This window comes from Leptonychotes weddellii, chromosome 6, assembly GCF_054177405.1.
Source record: "Leptonychotes weddellii isolate Sample4059 chromosome 6, ASM5417740v2, whole genome shotgun sequence".
In the NCBI taxonomy this organism is placed as follows: domain Eukaryota; kingdom Metazoa; phylum Chordata; class Mammalia; order Carnivora; family Phocidae; genus Leptonychotes; species Leptonychotes weddellii.
The window spans coordinates 71,408,443-71,428,282 of NC_138374.1; the positions used below are offsets into that span (position 1 = coordinate 71,408,443).

At 40.9% G+C, this 19,840-nt stretch overlaps 1 protein-coding gene across 3 annotated transcripts in view; it reads left to right on the plus strand.

Annotated features, from left to right (window-relative positions):
- ASAH2 (N-acylsphingosine amidohydrolase 2) overlaps positions 1-19,840 on the plus strand; it is a 92,375-nt gene that overhangs the window by 43,526 nt on the left and 29,009 nt on the right. For all 3 annotated transcript variants that reach the window (XM_081824399.1, XM_081824398.1, XM_081824400.1), the window contains 3 exons: positions 11,182-11,302; positions 12,900-13,025; positions 16,775-16,861. In XM_081824399.1, coding sequence (XP_081680525.1) covers positions 11,182-11,302; positions 12,900-13,025; positions 16,775-16,861 — 334 coding nt within the window. The remainder of the gene's footprint in view (positions 1-11,181; positions 11,303-12,899; positions 13,026-16,774; positions 16,862-19,840) is intronic.

Below are 19,840 nucleotides of genomic sequence, written 5' to 3' on the forward strand. Positions count from 1 at the left end.
GAAGGGTGAGGATTAACTGGTAAAATGGGGGGGAGGGGAGGATGTAGTGGTGGTGGAAAGGAACATTTAACATAGACGGAGAAGCATGTGCAAAAGTCCTGTGGCCCATCTGAGGAGCTGATAGAAGGTCTGTGTGGCTGGAGTGCAGAGGAGGGTGTTGTGAGTTAAAGTGAGTCATAGAGATCAGATGCTATGATAAAGATTTTGGTCTTTACACCAGGGGGGAATGGAAAACCATTCAAGTGTTTTAAGCTGGGGTTGGGAGTTGGAGGCTCTTGAAGGGTTAGGAAGATTGGTGACCTGAAGAATGGAATAGAATTATGTGTGTGAAACTATTCCGTAAGTCATTAAGTTCTTTGCATTTGTGAGGGCATTATTTGCTTCGGTTGGCCTGTCTATGCTAGGAAAGTGTTTCTTTTTGCCTGATACTACCTCATGCAGAAACAGTACACGATTTGTCTCCTGATGTGGAGGACATGTTTGGGAGGTTCTGAGTTTTGAATTAAAATGGAAGCTGGGTAGCATTCCCAAAATTCACTTTGGAGCAGGGGGAGCTCTGGAAGTCACCTCAAACAAGGAGTCTGGTCCTTCAATGGCGAAACACGACATTAAGTTTTGAGATCCTGTTGTCATAGGACACCATGTGCAAGAGGGAACTGTGAAGGGAGAAAACCAAGCAGAGGTTTCAAATGTCTGCACCCAAAGGAAAGTCATAAGAGTGGGCAGATAATCTGAATGCAAGCTCTGGTTGGTAGCGAGTCACTTTTCCCAGTAGCCCTTGTCCCTGCAGCTCTGGGCATGGCGGTGGGGGGGGGGGTGGCAGTGGGGGGAAGAGGGGAGGGGACCGGCTCATTTCCTCGAGCTCCATGCACCAGCACAGGCTGGGTCTCACTGCTCTTCCCTTGTATCTCTCCGCCCTGTCGGGGTCTCTTCCTTCAGCTTGCAGGAGTGGCATGGACTCTCTTCTTCTTTTTCTTATCTTGTCAGCCCTGTTGGGCTCCGTCTGGCATGAATCCTATCGGCCAGAGCTGTGAGGAAGGTGTGAGCAGGTTTCTGAATGATTGCTCAAGTGTCTTGTGTTTTAGACACTGCAAATCCTCTTGTTCTTGCAGAAAGGGGTCACGTGAGGGGGTTCTTTAAAGATGCATGTTACAAAACCACAGGATGATTTGTTCATCCCGTTTGAATAATTGGTGTACACACTTAAAAAAGCCCAATTTATGACATTACGTGAATTTATTTGAATGATGGTGACTTATAGAACTTGGTTGTGGGGTGTGTTTGCGTGTGTAAATCTTCTCTACCAGCTATGACCATGGCTTCTTGAACGATCATGTCTATCTGTTCTACCCTCTGAGTTCTCTCCTCAGTCTCCTTACCCCACTCACAGAGCAAACATGGAAAGCTCAGTGCCTGCCCTTCACCAGCCATTCTGGACTTCTCCTTCCTCCACCTCATCTCGTCTTTGTCTGTACAAATACCTTCTCCATTAGTGTTAACTCTGGTTTGCGAAGCCGTGCTCTCTATTTCTATGACCTGAATTTCTTCTTCCTGTTCTGCCTCGTCCATGTTGCCGTGAAGATTGATGCCGTCTTCTTGCTCCAACTTCCGGTCAGCTCGCTTGGGCTGTTCGTCTCTGGTAGAGGATAGCCCGAGGGCTATGTAGTGAGTGTTTGACCTGCGTCTGGTCCATCCCTGTTTAAAGTGAAGCTGCTTACTAAACACTCTGATGACAAGGGTGATGATAGTTGACTGATGACAGAGATAAATCATGCTTGTTAATTTAAAGTGTTAAATTTGAAAGTTTAAAAACCAGAAGTTTATAGGGGCACCTGGGTGGCTCAGGCGGTTAGGCGTCCAACTCTTGATTTTGGCTCAATTCATGATCTCAGGGTCATGGGATCAAGTCCTGCGTTGGGCTCCGCACTGGGCGTGGAGTCAGCTTGAGATTCTCTTCTGCCCCTCTCCCCTGCCCCCACTCACATGCATGCGTGCACCCTCCTCAAATAAATAAATAAATCTTTTTAAAAAAGAAAGTTTACAACGTTTAAAAACCAAAGCCCATAAAACCAGTTGTCATAACTGGCAGAAGGCATTGGACTAACTTGATTGTTGGGTTTCTGGAATATTCTTAACCTGAAGAGATTTGGGAGGCTATTACTTTTTTACTCCAAGTATACTTTTTTTTTTTAGTATAAAAATAATATGTACTCACCATGGAAAAATAAAAAAATATAGGCAAGTAGAAAGAAAGAAAAATTAACTCCAAGTTTTACTTCCCAAAGTCAATCATGGCTCATATTCAGGTGCATTTTCTTCTGCCCAATTCCCAATGTAGAACAAAAAATAAAAAACAAGCTTGTCTAAAAGGTCATTCTGTAAAAGTAGATGCTTGGTTCCACTCACTCTGAGCACTAGAAGCTTTAAAATACTGTGAAAAAGGGTGCCTGGGTGGCTCAGTTGGTTAAGCAACTGCCTTCAGCTCAGGTCATGATCCTGGAGTCCCGGGATCGAGTCCCACATAGGCTCCCTGCTGAGCAGGGAGTCTGCTTCTCCCTCTGACCCTCTTCCCTCTCGTGCTCTCTCTCTCATTCTCTCTCTCTCAAATAAATAAATAAAATCTAAAAAAAAAAAATACTGTGAAAAATATTAACAGTGTATCTCCATGTGCTATTAAGTGTGTGTGTGTTTTGTAGTGATTCTCTTTACATCTAATAATGATTTTTATTTTTGTCTCAAAATCTTTGTATTCTCATGCTAGCATAACTAACTCAGCTCTCTGCAGGTAAGAATTTGCAGGTATATTTTTCTATCATTTTCTTTCAACTTTTATTTGTTCTTACATTTTAGAGGTATCCCTTATGAATATCATATAACTTTATTTGTTTACTTTGATAATCTTCATCTTTTCATAAGTGAGTATAGTCTATTTTTAGGATTGTGATTATTACATATCTGCCCTTTTGGGGTATCTTTTCACTTTGTGCTATTTGTCTCTTTTTCAATGCCTTTTCTCCTTCTTTAATCCTCTTAGGATTGATAGAGATTTAAAAACAAATCTTTGAATGGAAGATTATAGGGATGCTGGGTGGCTCAGCTGGTTAAGCATCTGCCTTTGGCTCAGTTCTTGATCCCAAGGTGCTGGGATCGAGCCCTGCACTGGACTCCCTGCTTAGCAAGGAGCCTGCTTCTCCCTCTCCCACTCCCCCTGCATGTGCTCTCTCTCTCTCTGTGGGTCAAATAGCTAAATAAAATCTTAAAAAAAAATAAATGGAAGATTATAGTTTCCAAAGATGGCGGCAACAAAAACTCTTATCACATGTATTCTATACAAAGTGACCTTGATAGGATCCATTAAAACATAGAGAGGATTTCTCCAGCCCTTGAATCTTGGCTGGCCCTGGGACCATTTTGATCAATAGAAGGGTGGCAGAGGTGACACTGTGGCAGGGTTGGTTTTTAATGGACTTTATTCTTTAGAGTAGTTTTAGGTTCCCAGCAAAATTAAACAGAAAGTGCAGAGATTTTCCATATACCGTCTAACTCTCCTTTCCCCCATCAATATCTGGGACCAGAGGGGTATATACATTAAAATCAATGAACCTACATAGATATATCATCACCACCCAAAGTCCATAGTTCACATCAGAGTTCACTCTTGGGGTTGTATCAAGTGGTTTTTAAAATCTTCTCTCTTTTGTTCATGTATTTTATAATATTTCAATAGTGAACAAAAAAAAAAAAGGAAAGAAAATTAAAAATCACCTGGTAATTCTGGAACAGGATAGCTTCTATTAACATTTTGTTACATGTCTTGTTAGATCTTTTCCTAATCATATCTATACATTTTTTTATTTGAAAAAGTGAGGCTTTATATACAATTGGTAGCTTTTTCATTTAGAAGCACCATATGAATACCTTTCAATGCTTAGTGTCTTAGCATCTTCTAAATCACCATTTTAAATGGCTCTATAGTATTCCATTGTATGTATGACAATGTACTCAACGAATCAGCGATCATTTGATAGTTTATAGTTTTTGCCATCATAAAGTACAATGTGATAAGCATTCCAGAACAGATATTGTGTATTTTGCCGGTGATTTCCCTAAGCTGAATTCCTAGAAGTGTGATTGCTGGGCTAAAAAGGAATGCTGGTTACTAAGGCTTTTCTTACAAATTGCCAAATGGTCCTCTGGAAGGTTTTTGCTAGTTTTCACTCCTGCTATCCAAACATGAGTGGAGTGTTGCTTTCTGTGTTCTTGTCAATCTTGGTATAATCATGCTGTAATTATTGCTGAATAATAGACCCCCAAAAGCCAAATCACTCTGTCTTCCTTTCAGGTTCTTCAATTCCAGGTTAGTTAAGCTGGATTTTAGAAAATACTCTTTGGGCCATTTCTTGTTTTGTTTTTGTTGATTGCTTCATCATGTCATTTAGGATATAAGAATTTTGATTGCAGTGACTTACTAGAATCCACCCAAACCAGCTATCTTTCCTTCATCATCTAGGACTTTTGAAGACAATAAAAATAGTTGAGAATGTACATCTCTTCTCTGGAAGAGAGATGATAGAAAGATTTTTCCAGGATGCTGGCCACCAAGTTTACCTGTAACTTCAGAAGGGCTCCCCTTGCTATCGTTCGTTGTCTTTCTTTAATCTGGGCAGCCTGGTCTGTACTCACTGTGTCTGCTTGTATAAAATTCAGGTCGTCCTTTGGGTCCTATTAGTATAATGCAATGAAACACCCTTTCCTCTCCTTCCCCAGATAGTTTGTAGTGGGGCAGGGGGAAGACTGTAAGGGAGGTGAACAAGAGGTGTGTGAATCAGGGTAACTCACACCAGGCGCCACAACAAACAGGCCATGAAATTCCAGTAGCTTAACCCCTTAAAGACTTGAAATGTGCACATTTCCCACACATGCAAAGTCCAATAAAAATTGGGTGGTCCCCCTGCATACGTGTGATTGGCACGTATTCACATGTCCCATCGTGCTAGTGAGACGGGGAAGTAGATCACATTGCGTGTTTTGTAAGCCCTTAAATCTCTGCCATAGGAGGGCAGGGTTTCTTCCTCTCATTATTTCATGTGCATATGATGTGGGTTGAATATACACGTGTTGAATACACAGGTGCACACGCGTCATGTATTTTAGTATTGTGTTAATCTTATGATACACATACATACACACACATACACATAGAGCTTTGTATCTCTTTCCCCCTTACCATCACCATCATCATCATCCTGGTCATCAGCTGCACTGGCATGATCAGGATTAGCACCATCCATCTCATCGTGGTGATAAATCATTCCATTCTTAATGTAGACCAGTCCTCGTGCTAAGCACCTTAGATGTATTTGTTCCTTTGGTTGTCAAATGTGAGGCAAATACTACTATTATCATTATGTTACAGAAATGAACACTGAGGTTCCAACAGATTAAGTAATTTGTGTGTGAGTCTGGAGCTAGTACTCTAGCTGCTAAACATAGGGCCTCTGCAGTAGTGTCTTAAGGCGGCCATAACAAATTATTATGGTCTGGCTGGCTTCGAACAACAGACATTTATTCTCTCACATGTCAAGAGAACAGAAATCCAAAATCAGGTGGCAGGGTTAGCTTCTCCTGGAGACTTTCAGGGAGAATCTGTTCCATGTGTCTCCCAGCTTCTGGTGGTAGACCCATCACTCCAATCTCTGCCCTCATCTTCACAGTGCCTACTTCTCGATGTTTTGGGGCATCTCTCTGTTTCTGTCCTCTTTTTTTTTTTTTTTTAAAGATTTTATTTATTTATTTGAGAGAGAGAATGAGAAAGAGCATGGTCAGAGGGAGAAGCAGACTCCCCGCCGAGCAGGGAGCCCGATGCGGGACTCGATCCAGGGACTCCAGGATCGTGACCTGAGCTGAAGGCAGTCACTTAACCAACTGAGCCACCCAGGCGCCCTGTTTCTGTCCTCTTATTATGAGGACACCGGTCACTGGATATAAGACCCAACCCAGGCCAATATGATTTCATTTGCTCTTTCCCTTGTTTATATTTCTAAAGACTACTTCCACATAAGGTCACATTCTAAGGATCTGGTGGACGTGAATGTGGTGGGGGACACTATTCAACCCACTACAGCTTCCTATAGTGTATTTATCTAAAGAGCTCCCATTTTATTACACGTCTTCATGAACACTACCTTTGAGGGGATGTACAATATTCTTCTTCCCAGTTGGTGGACATTTAGATTGGAGAGGGCTGCCATTAGCACATAGGACCTTGATGCACAACATACGAAGGTGCTCCCTTCTCTGGGCTGACTGAGGTGCCTAGCTCCGTGAGCTGATCAGGGGCTGGATTTCAGCCTCCATTTACCCCCTTTGCAAGTCCTCCTTGTGCAGGGCACAACATGCATGCTGGACGTGGTGGCCCAGGTTTGAGAGAACGGCACTCGGGGTGGGTTTGCTACTGTTTTAGAATATGGAAGAAGCTCAGTTGTGCATTTGGCTTTTCTTTTCTGCTTCGGAGTGGGAAGTGCAGAGTGTCTGAATTAGAAGAGGCCCTAGAAAATGCCTCAGTTACACAGAAGAGAGTAATTAGAAGATTCTATATTAATTTGCTGTGTATTGATTCACAGAGCATAGTCAAAATTTATTATGTTCAGTCTTAGGAAATAGAGACCCAGAAATTTTCACTAACTTTGCTATAGACTTTGCTAACTTTGCTATAGGATCAAATCTCAAATCTCTGGACCTTCCTTGGTACCTTGATTGTATCCTGCTGACCCCTGTAGAGCCCTGCTTTAGCTGTGATGTAATCATTATTTAGAAGTGTTTATTTTATTTTTTTAAAGGTTTTATTTATTTATTTAACAGGGAGAGACACAGCGAGAGAGGGAACACAAGCAGGGGGAGTGGGAGAGGGAGAAGCAGGCCTCCCGCAGAGCAGGGAGCCCGATGCGGGGCTCGATCCCAGGACCCTGGGATCATGACCCAAGCCAAAGGCAGACACTTAACGACTGGGCCACCCATGTGCCCCTATTTTTTTTATTAAAGATTTTATTTATTTATTTGAGAGAGTTAGTGAAAGAGAGAGAGAGAGCACAAGCAGGGGGGAGGGGCAGAGGGAGAGGGAGAAGCAGGTTCCCCGCTGAGCAGGGAACCCAATGTGGGGCTCCATCCCAGGACCCTGGGATCATGACCTGAGCTGAAGGCAGATGCTTAACCTACTGAGCCACCCCGGTGCCCCTTTAGAAGTGTTTATTAATAGGGGCATATTTATCCTTTTATGTCCATATTCTAACTTCTTTTGAAACTACCTCAACCTTTCTTTCTCTCTTTTGAACTCTGCTTTGAAGAATGTTTTTTTTTTGACCAGATAAAATAGTGAGTGCAGCTTTCTTAAACTAAGATGACCACTTTTCTGCGTATCTTTATAAATATTCATCTATTGCCATAGTACTTTGGTTGTTGTGACAAGCCAGATATTTTAATAGCATATATTTCAAAGACCAGAAGAGGAAATGTACAACATCTTCTTATTCTGAAATTCAAATAACTTTTTCAAATACTCATTTTTTTAGTTTTGTAGAGAAAAAAATTCTATTAATTTTCTAAAGCCTAAAATAAATGAAAATAAATACATGAAATTAGTAAGAATTCAAGTCTGAAGTCTAATTAGCAGACCAAATTTCTTAGCATTTTCTTTCTCTTCAGATATTGTTGTTCCTTGATGGTTCTTCTCTATGTTCCTTGGGGTTTAGCACAATCCAACTGCATGCCTGGCTACTAGTAAACTCATGCTGATTGAATGAATAGAACAATTGCCATATCTCCCTGCCCTTATCCATTCTGCTGTGGCCAGATTGACTGTCTACCCTCCAAACCCACTATACCCCTTTCCATCTCCATGCCTTTGCTACCAATGAGTTTTCTCCAGTGATCCCCTTGCCAAGTTCCTAGTCATCTTTTAAGACCCAGCTCCGATGTCAACTCCGCTATGAAGCATTCCTCAAGGGCAGGATGATGCCTTGTTCATCTCCATGTCTCCAGTGCCTGGCACAGAATCAAAGTTAACGAAATGTGTACTGAATAAGCCAGTGAATGAAAGGAAGGGACAGAGCCAGTATCCCCACGGCAGATAAGAACTTGGGCTCTGTGGTCTGACAAACCGGATATTCATGGACCTGCTTCTTGACTTACGATGGTGTGACCTTGGTCAGATTACTGCATCACTCAAAGAGGTCATTTCCTTAGTTGTAAAATAAGGACAATGATAGCATCTGACTCAAAGCATTCTTGTTAGAATGAAGTGAGATCCTGTGCATAAAATCCTTCACCTAATCAGTGCTAAATGATAGTCAGTGTTGATAAATTGTTCTACGGGTTTCCTTTGATTGCACCAGAGAGATTGCGGTCCTGCGGAGTCTTGCTGATCTCAGTGCAATTCTATCATACGCAAGTATTTTGGTCCAGGAGCCAGGAAACTGTCATGGCCTCCACCCCCTTTTCCTTCCAAACTAGATGGAGTAAAACTGCAAAAACACAGACTCCCAACTACCTGGAAAATGCTAATTGACTAGAATTTTTCTCTGGCACTTGAGTTTTAGGAGAAAGAGATAAACCACCGACACAAAAAAGAAACTAGTGCAAGGATTTTTAAAAAAATATAGAAACTGCAAGTAACTTCTAGGGGATGACCTTAGAATTACCTTTAGCCTAAATTTCTGTCCCTTTATGTGGTGGCAAATATATACCTTGGGGATTGAATTTTGCATATAGACTGGTGATTTGGCCTAACACTGTTTAAAGGAAAAATTTGAAATGGATGTCAACATGCAAAAAACCTATCATGGAAATTTTCAAATATATGCCAATTTAGAGTGATTAGCCTAATGAATCTCCATGCAACTCTTATCCAGCTTCAGTAATTAGCAATCCTCTGCCACTCTGTTTAATTCCTCCTCTTCTTTTGGTTTGTTTTGGTAGACTTTTAAAAGCAAATGCCAGATATCAAATCATTTCACTCATAAATATTTCAGTGTGTATCTCTATCAGGTAAAAAGGTAAATATAGTATAACTATAATCCCTGATCTTAATGAACAAAATTAAAAATAATTTCTTAATACGGTCTAAAACCCAGTCTATATTCTGTTTTCCCTGTTTGTACCAATAAAGTCTTTTTACAGTCCTTTTACTGGAATCAGAATCCAAACAGTCCACAGACTACATGTGTTGGCTATTTGTTTGAAGGCTCTCAATTGATAACAGTTCCCCTCCTTTTATCCCATGCTATTTGCTTCTTTTTTTTTTCAATTTAAATTTTTTATTTGAGCATAGTTGACACACAATGTTACATTAACTTTTGGTGTAGAACGAAGTGATGCAACATTTCTGTAGGTTATGCTGTGCTCACCACAAGAGTTTCTTCTTTTTTTTTTTTTAAATGTTTTTATTTATTTATTCATGAGAGTCAGAGAGAGAGAGAGAGAGGCAGAGGCAGAGGGAGAAGCAGGCTCCCTGCCTAGCAGGGAGCCCGATGCGGGACTCGATCCCAGGACCCCGGGATCATGACCTGAGCCGAAGGCAGACGCTCAACCATCTGAGCCACCCAGGCGCCCTCACCACGAGAGTTTCTACCCTCTGTCACCATCAACAGTATTACAATATCATTGACTCTATTCCCTATGCTGTGCCTCTCATATCCATGACTCATTCATTCCATAACTGGAAGCCTGTATCTTCCACTCTCCTTCACCCATTTTGTTCAGCCCCCCACCCCTTCCTCTCATGCCCTTTACTTCTTTAAGAGTTTTTAAATTGATAAACATTTCACAAAAACATGGATTTATGGAAGATCTGGCAGGACTGGTTAGACGCTCATAAGCAGCATAGTAGAGGCTATGGTCTTTAAACCATGCAGGTGCCTCCAGGTATCCACAGTTCACGCCAGTCCCCATTCCACCAACCAGCTTAACCCACCTATGTTGCCGGCCCAGCTCCCATGGGCGTTGTGCTGGCGATCTCTGACCTACATATACAGTTGTTGGGCAATGAGGACTGAATCCGGAATGACGGCCTTGAAGTTTAGAAACATCCCTAGTCATTAAGTAAATGCTCAGTTTTGTGCACTCTATTACTTAGGTAGGAATGTAAACTGAAATACTTAAAAAGCTTTCAGCAAGGACCTAAATCCACAAAGGATTTTTTTTTTTTTTACAAATCTTAAATTGGCCTGAAACTTTAGAGATTGGCGTCTCTCTTTTCTTGAGCATTAATTCTAGTGAATTTGCTTCATAGCCCTCCATTCTATAAGTCTCTTTTTCACCTTTGTGAAGGTTTGAGCCTACAAAGGCCACTGGACAAGGTGTCAAGGGACCCGAGCTTTAGTCTTGGTCCTCGATGACCCATGGGCTGCCATTTTGCCTCTCTGAGACACCTTGAAGTGGAAGGAATAACTGCCTAGCTCTCAGGGTTGTTGTGAAGTTCAAGTAAGGTAACAGATGTGAAATTAGTTCATAAACTGTGTAGCTCTACACTTAAACAAGGTATTACTATGCACAAGGATACATCAAATTATGTATAATAGCCTCTTTCACACCTCTCTGCACTTACTCTCTTGTGCCTTTTCCCTGGAATGCCCTTACGAATTAATTGCTAGTCATCTGTGATCCCCAAATACTTGATGCCTCTTTCTTTACAATATTTGCCACACTGTATTAAAGCCATTTGTTTGCATCTTTGTCTTCTGCAAGATTCTGAGCGTAAACTGCAGTTTGTTCAGTGCTCAGCACACAGCAGACTCTCAGTAAATATCTGCTGAATTAGATAGGATTGATTTTAATAATTATTATGTGCACCTGTCTTAGAGGACAAAGTCTCTGCCTACACAATGCGTTAGCTATATTGTCTGGTCACTGACCAGTCTTGGCTCTTGTTAAAAGCTTTTGATGATGATGATGATGAGATAGTTATAAAAATAGAGTTTTATATTTTTAATTTAAGTAAATGATTAGACTTTTGGAGTATATTACTAATCATTTAAGCTCATCAACAATGAAAGAATCTAAATGTGGAATGCCTCTCATTAAAAAGAATTTCCTTTCCTGCTGGGGAAAACTTAAGCTACCAGTCATTGTTTTTGGCCCCATTGTCTGGTTCTCTTCACGAAGCGAGGGCTCATTCTTCTCCTACAGCTGGTTTGCCATCCACCCAGTCAGCATGAACAACAGCAATCATCTCGTCAATAGCGACAACATGGGCTATGCCTCTTACCTTTTTGAGCAAGAGAAGAACAAAGGCTATCTACCTGGACAGGTGAGAATTTGTGTCATTGAAAGCATCATCTTAATGTGCTAAGTATCACCATTCATGCAGTGCTCAGAAAAGCTGATTCAACTAATGAATCATTGAACACTATATCAAGAACTAATTATGTACTATACAGTGGCCAACTGAACATAAAAAAAAAAGAAGAGTAGCTGATTCAAATTCTCAGCGTCAAGTGTCATCACATACTCACATGCTTGGATAAAAAGAATTCTCCATCCTCCCTGATGGGGAAAGAAAAATTAAAAATGGCTAACTGTGTCAAATACTACTTATATGGATGGCTTCATACAGTTACAATTGGTTGGATAAGGAAGGACAAGTTCAAGATTTGGGCAATATGGAATGGTTTTTGACCAACTTGGAAATATGATAAGCTGTGTTGATGTTTACTTTTGTTTTCAGAGCTGTAAGTGTTAACCCGACTGAGGATAAGGTGATGTGTCTTTTTCACTGGTCTGGATTTCCCTGTTAATGGTGAATTTCCTTTCAAGGAGTTTGTCTTCCTTTCCTTCACTAAGGCCAAAGTCAGAGACAGCCCTAATGCACCAGACTTGTTTTTTAACTTTGAAACGCAATGAGGGCTGGAATTCGAGATGGGGGCTGGACCTCAGTCTGTGTACTTCAGAAAACTCTGTAAATTACTGACTACAGACAGCTAAGTGGTGAGGGGGGACCCTGCTCTGTTTGACCCTAGTGTCCAAGTCCCAAATGCAGAAGAATAGAAGAGGATGAGAGCCCCAGGCCCTTGACTAGAATAAATATCTAAAAGGTGTATAATGATATAAAAGTTATTGGTCCCATGAACATTTGATCTGATCTTTTAGCTCCTTGTTGACAAAATACTTTTTTTTTTTTTTCATTTTAGATTGAGTTTTAGGGAAAGAAAGGAAGTTCCCATTTATGATCACTGGCTGCTAGGCCCATTGAGATAAGTTATCTTTTTGGTATGCAAAGAGACACATGATCTCCGTTATCTCTTTCCCTAAGAAAACTGAAGACATTGAAGGTAGAATGGTAGACCAGCTAGCTGGGTTGAGGTTAAAGTCTTGCACCACTCAGAAAACGTTCTGTGTTGTTACTTCAGGTTGAAGGGATAAGAGAAAAGCTACACGGAGGCAGATCTAGATGGTGGACACTATATTTAGGCTCAGTTTTGCCACAGGAAAATCTGGATTCACTATATTTTTTTTCAGCCAGTAGATTCATTTTTCAAGGAAAATCTCTGAGCTCCAAATATAATACCAGAGAATAGCTTGATGAGTCAGCATTTTATGATCTGTTGTTGTTGTTGTTGTATGCTGTGTTTCTTGTCAAAAAGTTTCTGTTTGTGGCGCAGGTTTGAAACTCTCCTACTTGAGATGGCTTTATTGATCATTGGGATATCATGGGTAGTAATATCTATGTGGACTGCAATGTGAATTTTTTTTCAGAAATTTTCTCAGAATGTTATACCTCCTCCTTTTAATTGTCTGCAAATGATTTTGAATTATTCACCAGAGTGGATTAAATGTTTGCATTTTTAATGGAAGTCATTATGGGAAATAAGAAAGAATAAAAGACACTTGGATGTTTCTTTTGGCAGGGACCATATGTAGCAGCCTTTGCTTCATCAAACCTGGGAGATGTGTCCCCCAATATTCTTGGCCCACACTGTGTCAACACAGGAGAGTCTTGTGATAATGCCAATAGCTCTTGTCCTATCGGTGGGGTAGGTAATCGTGACATGAAATCTTTGTTTTTGCATCTCATGTGCATTTTATGTTTAAATATCCACCATTAACTTATAATTATGTTTTTCTCAAGTATACACAGGCCTACTGACTGCTAGCTTTTCCTCTTCTCAGAAGCACCCACTAAATTCTGATTGGGTAAAATTCTGGTTTCCCATTGGATTGACCACTAAGTGAAGTTAGTCAATGTCAGAGATGGAATACCCTTCCCCAAATTTGGACAGTCTGAAACACTTCACCTTGGCATTTCTGACGTCACGAGTTAGTACCAGAAACTGCCTGCCTGAGATGTTTCTCACTGATGGGAAAGTCTATAGGATTTTAAAAAAAATATAAGATCAACTTTTTTTTTTTTTCTTTTCTTTAAAATCACAAACAGGCGCTTGAGTGGCTCAGTCAGTTAAGCATCTGCCTTCGGCTCAGGTCATGATCCCAGGGTCCTGGGTTCGAGTGCCGCGTCAGGCTCCCTGCTCAGTGGGGATCCTGCTTTTCCTTCTCCCTCTGCCACTCCCCCTGCTTGTTCTCAAATAAATAAATAAATAAAATCTTTAAAAAAATGAAATTAAAATAAAATAAAATCACAAGCAAAAAATCTTGCTGTAAAAACTCACACAACATGGAAAACACAGACAGCCGTAATAAGTGAGTCCTATTCACTCCCTTCCTCCCTGCCTCACCATGAGTTACGACTATCACACCTCTTTCTACATACTTACTTAAGTACTCATGAACAAAATTTTGTAACTTATTTATTGATTTTTTTTTATTGGTCTGGGATTCGAGTTTTCCACCTCATAGGTCTTTAAAATCTTTTTATGACTATATATAGGTCTGTGTGGTAGGTTTTAAAGACAACAAGAATGGCTGTACCATTGTTTATTTAACTGCTTCTCTGCCATGTTCATTTAGGTTTTTTTTCAGCTTTGACTTGAGCAACAGATGCTAGTTTCTGGGCTCTTATTCTTTTTGTATTTAGAACATGTCACCTGTGATATTACTTTTATTAAACATCATTTCTGGGCTATTACTTCTATTCCAGGCAATGCCACCCAATGAGTAGTATGGTTTTAACAATTCTATTTTTCTGTTATATATTACCATTTTTATATGGAAAGTCTTCCTTTATTACCCTTCATTTGTAAAATTTCCACACAATATTAATTCAATAATTAATCAACAATTCAACAATTAAGTCAATAATTGATCTAATCATTAGATTTAAAGATTACTTGTTAAATTCCAAAATTCAGAGATGAAATGCTTAAATAAATTATGAGACCTATTTGCAATAGAATATTATGCATCAACTCAGTGTGTTGTGTTGGAATACGTAATGTGGGAAAAAGCTCATAGTACACGATGTTGATTAAGAAAATTGGCTTTAATATTGCATATTCATGATGATTGCAGTTTTGAAAATAAATGTGTCATAGTAAAAAGACAAAGTGAAATACACTGAATTGTTAACCCTGGTTTTCTCTGTTTGGCATTATTATAGGGGGTGTTTATTCTATTTATCTTATTTATTGTTTTTATTCTATTTATACACTTTTGCATTTTTTTCTACCATGAGCATACTTTGTAATCATAAAAAATTACAAGAAAATCATACCCTCTCCCACAACAGAATTCTGTTTCTCTCTGTTCCGCTCCATCTGTTAGATTGGCTTCCTTCATGTTTGCAAGAGGGCAGTCAGTACTGAGGAAGGGGTATCCTTCTCCCCCCCACCCCCACCCCATATACGGTAGGAGACAGAGAAAACCTCTCTTCTAACCATGGAATAAAAGTTCTTTTCAGCCCAAATGGGTCAATGGAGGTATAAACCCATTCCTGGACCAAAGCAGTTCCTGGGGAAAGGGTATGTGCTGATTGGCATAAGCTGGGGTTTCTTCCCAGTCTTTGGCAATGTCCAGGGGATGGCCGTCATCATCTTAGACTGACCTGGAACTGGGAATAGAATCACTGACTGTTAAAGAAGAGATGCCTTTCTGAAGAAAATCGTGATTCACTTAAGAAACCAAAAGAGGGAAATGGGCAAATATTGCCATGTCTTTTGCTTTAATGTTGCTTCTTCAAACAGATTTTTTTGAACTTTAGAAACTAGCTTTGATGTAAAAAAAGATATATGCTTGTTAAAAACTCAAACAATACTGAAAAGTTCAGAAAACAAAACATGTAAAGGAGCAGCCCCTAACCCCACAATGAACCTGTTAAAAATTTAATGGTCTGTGTCCAGCCACCTGTCTGCATGTACAGTTGTATTTAAATGAGTTCCTACCGTAATGCTGTTCTGGAACCTGCTTTCTTGTTTTCAGTGAATATACTTGAAAACAACACTTAAACTAATGCCATAGTTTTCAATGTTAAGTACCCTAAATGAGTTCACCAATCCCCTACTGATGAGAGCTTTCTTTCCCTCCCTCTTCTCTTCCTTCACATCCTCTCTCTTCTGTTTTTCCTTCCATCATATAAACATGCTCTGGTTGCTATGTTGTACATATTTTCATGCGTGTATGAGTTTCACCTTAGGACAAATTCTTTTTTTTTTTTTAAGATTTATTTATTTATTTGGAAGGGGCAGAGGGAGAGAGAGACTCTCAAGCAGACTCCCCGCTAAGCGCGGAGCCTGATGTGAGACTCGATCCCACGACCTTGAGGTCAAGACCTGAGCTGAAACCAAGAGCCGGATGTTTAACTGAATGAGCCACCAGGGCGCCCCTAGGGCAAGTTCTTAGAAGTGAATTTGCTGTCAAAGGGAAAGCATAGCCACCATGAGGTGTCTGTCAGTCCCGTTCCCCCTAACAGAGCATGAGTGAAAGTTTCCCCAAACTCTCACTGACACCCAGTTTATCAATCTTTCAGTCTTTGCCAACACAACACGCAAAGAGTTTTGTAGTTTAAATTTATATTTAATCATGAGACTGAATATATTTTAATGTTGAATGGCCATTTAAACTTCATTTTTGTAAATTACCTATTTCATCCATATTCCATTGTATATCCATTAGGATCTTTTTTTTTTTTTGCTTTTTTCCTCCCAGCTCTATTGAGATGTAATTGATATACAACATTGTATAATTTTAAGGTGTGCAATGTGATAATTTTGATACACATATAGGATGCTTTTGACTGCAAATAAGAGAAAACCCAACTCAGTATGGATGAATCAAAAGGTATTAAGAAAGTATTCATCCATATTTTCTTTTAATACTTTTTAATTTTCAGTTATAATATTTAAGTATCTGGTCAATCTCAAAATTTCCTCATATAAGAAGTGAAGTAAAGAGCCAGATTTATGTACTGATCTTTCCCAGAGGATCATCTAGTTGTTCCAATATAATTTTAACTGAGTTTCAATTGAAGGCAATCATGAGCCATAGGCAAGAACAGACAGGTAGGAAGATGTGCAACCAATGGGGAACTTGGCTTTAGGTCTTAGCTCACATATTAGCTTCCTATATAATCTCCAACAAATCGTCCAACCCACCTGAGCCTCAGTGTCCTTATCTGTAAAAATAAGGCACTGTGATATGTGATTTCTGAAGATCTTCGCTGCTCCAATGCCATGAATGATTTTGCTTCTCATAATCTGTAGATTGAGAGACTGACAAGAAATGCTAGAATGTGGGTTTAAAACTATGTTTGCTTAGCTTCCCTTGTAATTTTGCATTCCTTAAAACCATTGCTTATTTCACCGAGAGTCCGTCTTGTCTCCCTGTGTTGCAGTCTAGCATGTGCATTGCTATGGGACCAGGAGAGGATATGCTCAACAGCACGCAGATTATAGGACGGATCATATATCAGAGAGCGAAGGTCAGCCACGGGCCCCACTTCTTTCAACTTCATTTAATCTTGTTCTTTAAAATCCACCGACAGTGTTCATGATGAAGTCAGTAATGGTAAGAGGCAGAAAGGGCTCGCGCTGGCCCTGGAGTCTGCTGGCACTGGCCTGCTAGGAAGGCTGCTTCCCAAAGGACACAGGAACCTCTCTCTGACTGCTTGTCTGACCTTTTTTTTTTAATTTAATTTTATTAGGTTGTTGTCACCATACAGTACATCATTAGTTTTTGATGTAGTGATCCATGATTCACTGTTTGCGTATAACACCCAGTGGTCCATGCAGAACGTGACCTCTTTAATACCCATCACCGGGCTAACCCATCTCCCCAACCCCCTCCCCTCTAGAACCCTCAGTTTGTTTCTCAGAGGTCATAGTCTCTCATGGTTCATCTCCCCCTCCAATTTCCCCCCCGCTTCATTCTTTCCTTCCTCTCCTAATGTCCTCCATGCTATTCCTTATGTTCCACAAATAAGTGAAACCATATGATAATTGACTTTCTCTCCTTGACTCATTTCACTTAGCATAATCTCCTCCAGTCCCATCCATGTTGCTGTAAAAGATGGGTATTCATCCTTTCTGATGGCTGAGTAATATTCCATTGTGTATATGGACCACATCTTCTTTATCCATTCATCTGTTGAAGGGCATCTTGGCTCTTTTCACAGTTTCGCTATTGCGGACATTGCTGCTGTGAACATTGGGGTGGATATGACCCTTCTTTTCACTACATCTGTGTCTTTGGGGTAAATACCCAGTAGTGCAATTGCTGGGTCATAGGGTAGCTCTATTTTTAAATTTTTGAGGAACCTCCACACTATTTTCCAAAGTGGCTGTACCAACTTGCATTCCCACCAACAGTGTAAGAGGGTTCCCCTTTCTCCACAACCTCTCCAACATGTGTTGTGTCTTGCCCTGTCCATTTTTGCCATTCTAACTGGTGTAAGGTGGTATCTCAATGTGGTTTTGATTTGAATTTCCCTGATGGCTATACGAAGTCCTTGTAAAACCAAGGAAACAGGGAAACATTCTGTTTCAGCCTGAGTGCTTGCTTCAGACCGCGGTGATAGTGTAAGGATTTCAGCTAACATGGCGTCAGGCATGATCAGACTGATCCAGATTCTCTCGGCCTTTGCTGCCCAGTTGCCTGACTGTTCTTTTTTTTTTTTTGTAAAGCTTTTATTTATTTATTTGTCAGAGAGTACAAGCAGGGGAAGAAGCAGGCTCCCCCCTGCAAGGAGCCTGATGCTGGACTCGATCGCAGGACCCTGGGATCATGACCTAAGCCGAAGGCAGCGCCTTAACTGACTGAGCCACCCAGGCACCCCATGCCTGACTGTTCTTAACGTCTTCAGTGACAAGGCCAGACTGAGCAACACAGCTCCCCACGCCTGCAATTTGAATTCAAATTAGTTCCTAGTCTTAAATATATCCCAATTGTCCATCTTATATTTTCTTTTCTTCTCTTCTTGAGACATTTTTTGAGGAGGAGCAAATCGGGTCTGTAGTAAGATGATTATGAGTTGCTCTGTGCTTCTCCCTCTGCGAAATTGTATCTCCCATTTTGCCCGTGTTTTGTGTCCACTCCTCTGGAGACAGATTTCTGATTGAAAAGACCAAGGATGACCTCAAGCTGAGATCTCTTCCATAGTTCGATCTCTTCCTTTGTGTGGCTAACTTATACCTTTGTTGCAAGTGTGTGAGTCCGTGCATGTGTTTCAGTAAATATTTTGCTCCATGGGTTCTGAAATGTTTCAGGAGCAATTAAGGAAGAACAAAAGCACCTTTAAAAACATTAGACACCAGCCAGCCTACCTGCAGCAGTTTCTTTTTAATTACTGTGGTATTATCAGTGGATGGTTCTAGATTAACAGATTCTATTTAGGGTGTGCACCCGTGACACAGTTTGGTGTCAGAAATTTTGTTACTGTTCTGGGCTTGAGAGTCAGAGGGATTTGTCCCACATTCTGGATTCTCTTTGACTCGCTCCTTATCGGGGAGGCAGCTGGTGTTACTGAGAGCTCACCCTGAGAACCCCCATGTGGCTGTCAAATCGGGGATGGGGGGACCATCAGGTGTCAGGCAAAGGGGCGTGCGCTGAGGTAGGATTGGCCCACCATGTGTGGTACAGATCAGTACAAGCCAATGTTTCCAAACAAGCTGACTCACATTTGCCACGAGATAGAAAAAGCATCAGTTCACCCTACAGGGGATAAAAAAGAACCTCAAAAGGTGGATGCGGGGGAGTGGGGAGTCTTTCCAGCCACCCTTTGGCGCCAGCCCTGTCAGAGGACTCGCGACTTCTGAGGGAGAATCCCCGAGGTTATGCTCTCATTCTGGCAAAAACAATCATTGGGCCCGCCTCCTCCTCATCTTAAATTTTCTTGAGGGAGGCTTTTTGTGCCACAGCCTCTATCACTAGAATGTCCTGTTTGTGGGGGGAGCAGACACAGGTCAAGGTCTCAGGGCCTCCCCGCGTCTGGAAGCCACTGGGGATGGCAGAGAGTGTCACGTGGGTAGTGGCCCTTTCTAAGCAGCCAGCAAAACAAAACTTGGCGGGCACATGCTTTTCCAAATTGGTACTTACTGGGCACAGTGGTACTCTTCATTTTAGCTCTTTTGCTTCTTTTTTTTTCTTTTATTATGTTAATCCCCATACATTACATCATTAGTTTTTGATGTAGTGTTCCATGATTCATTGTTTGCGTATAACACCCAGTGCTCCATGCAGAACGTGCCCTCTTTAATACCCATCACCGGGCTAACCCATCCCCCAACCCCCCTTAATGGATTTAAAAAAAATTTTTTATTGTTATGTTAATCCCCATACATTATATCATTAGTTTCTGATGTAGTGTTCCATGATTCATTGTTTGTGCATAACACCCAGTGCTCCATGCAGAACGTGCCCTCTTTAATACCCATCACCAGGCTAACCCATCCCCCCACCCCCT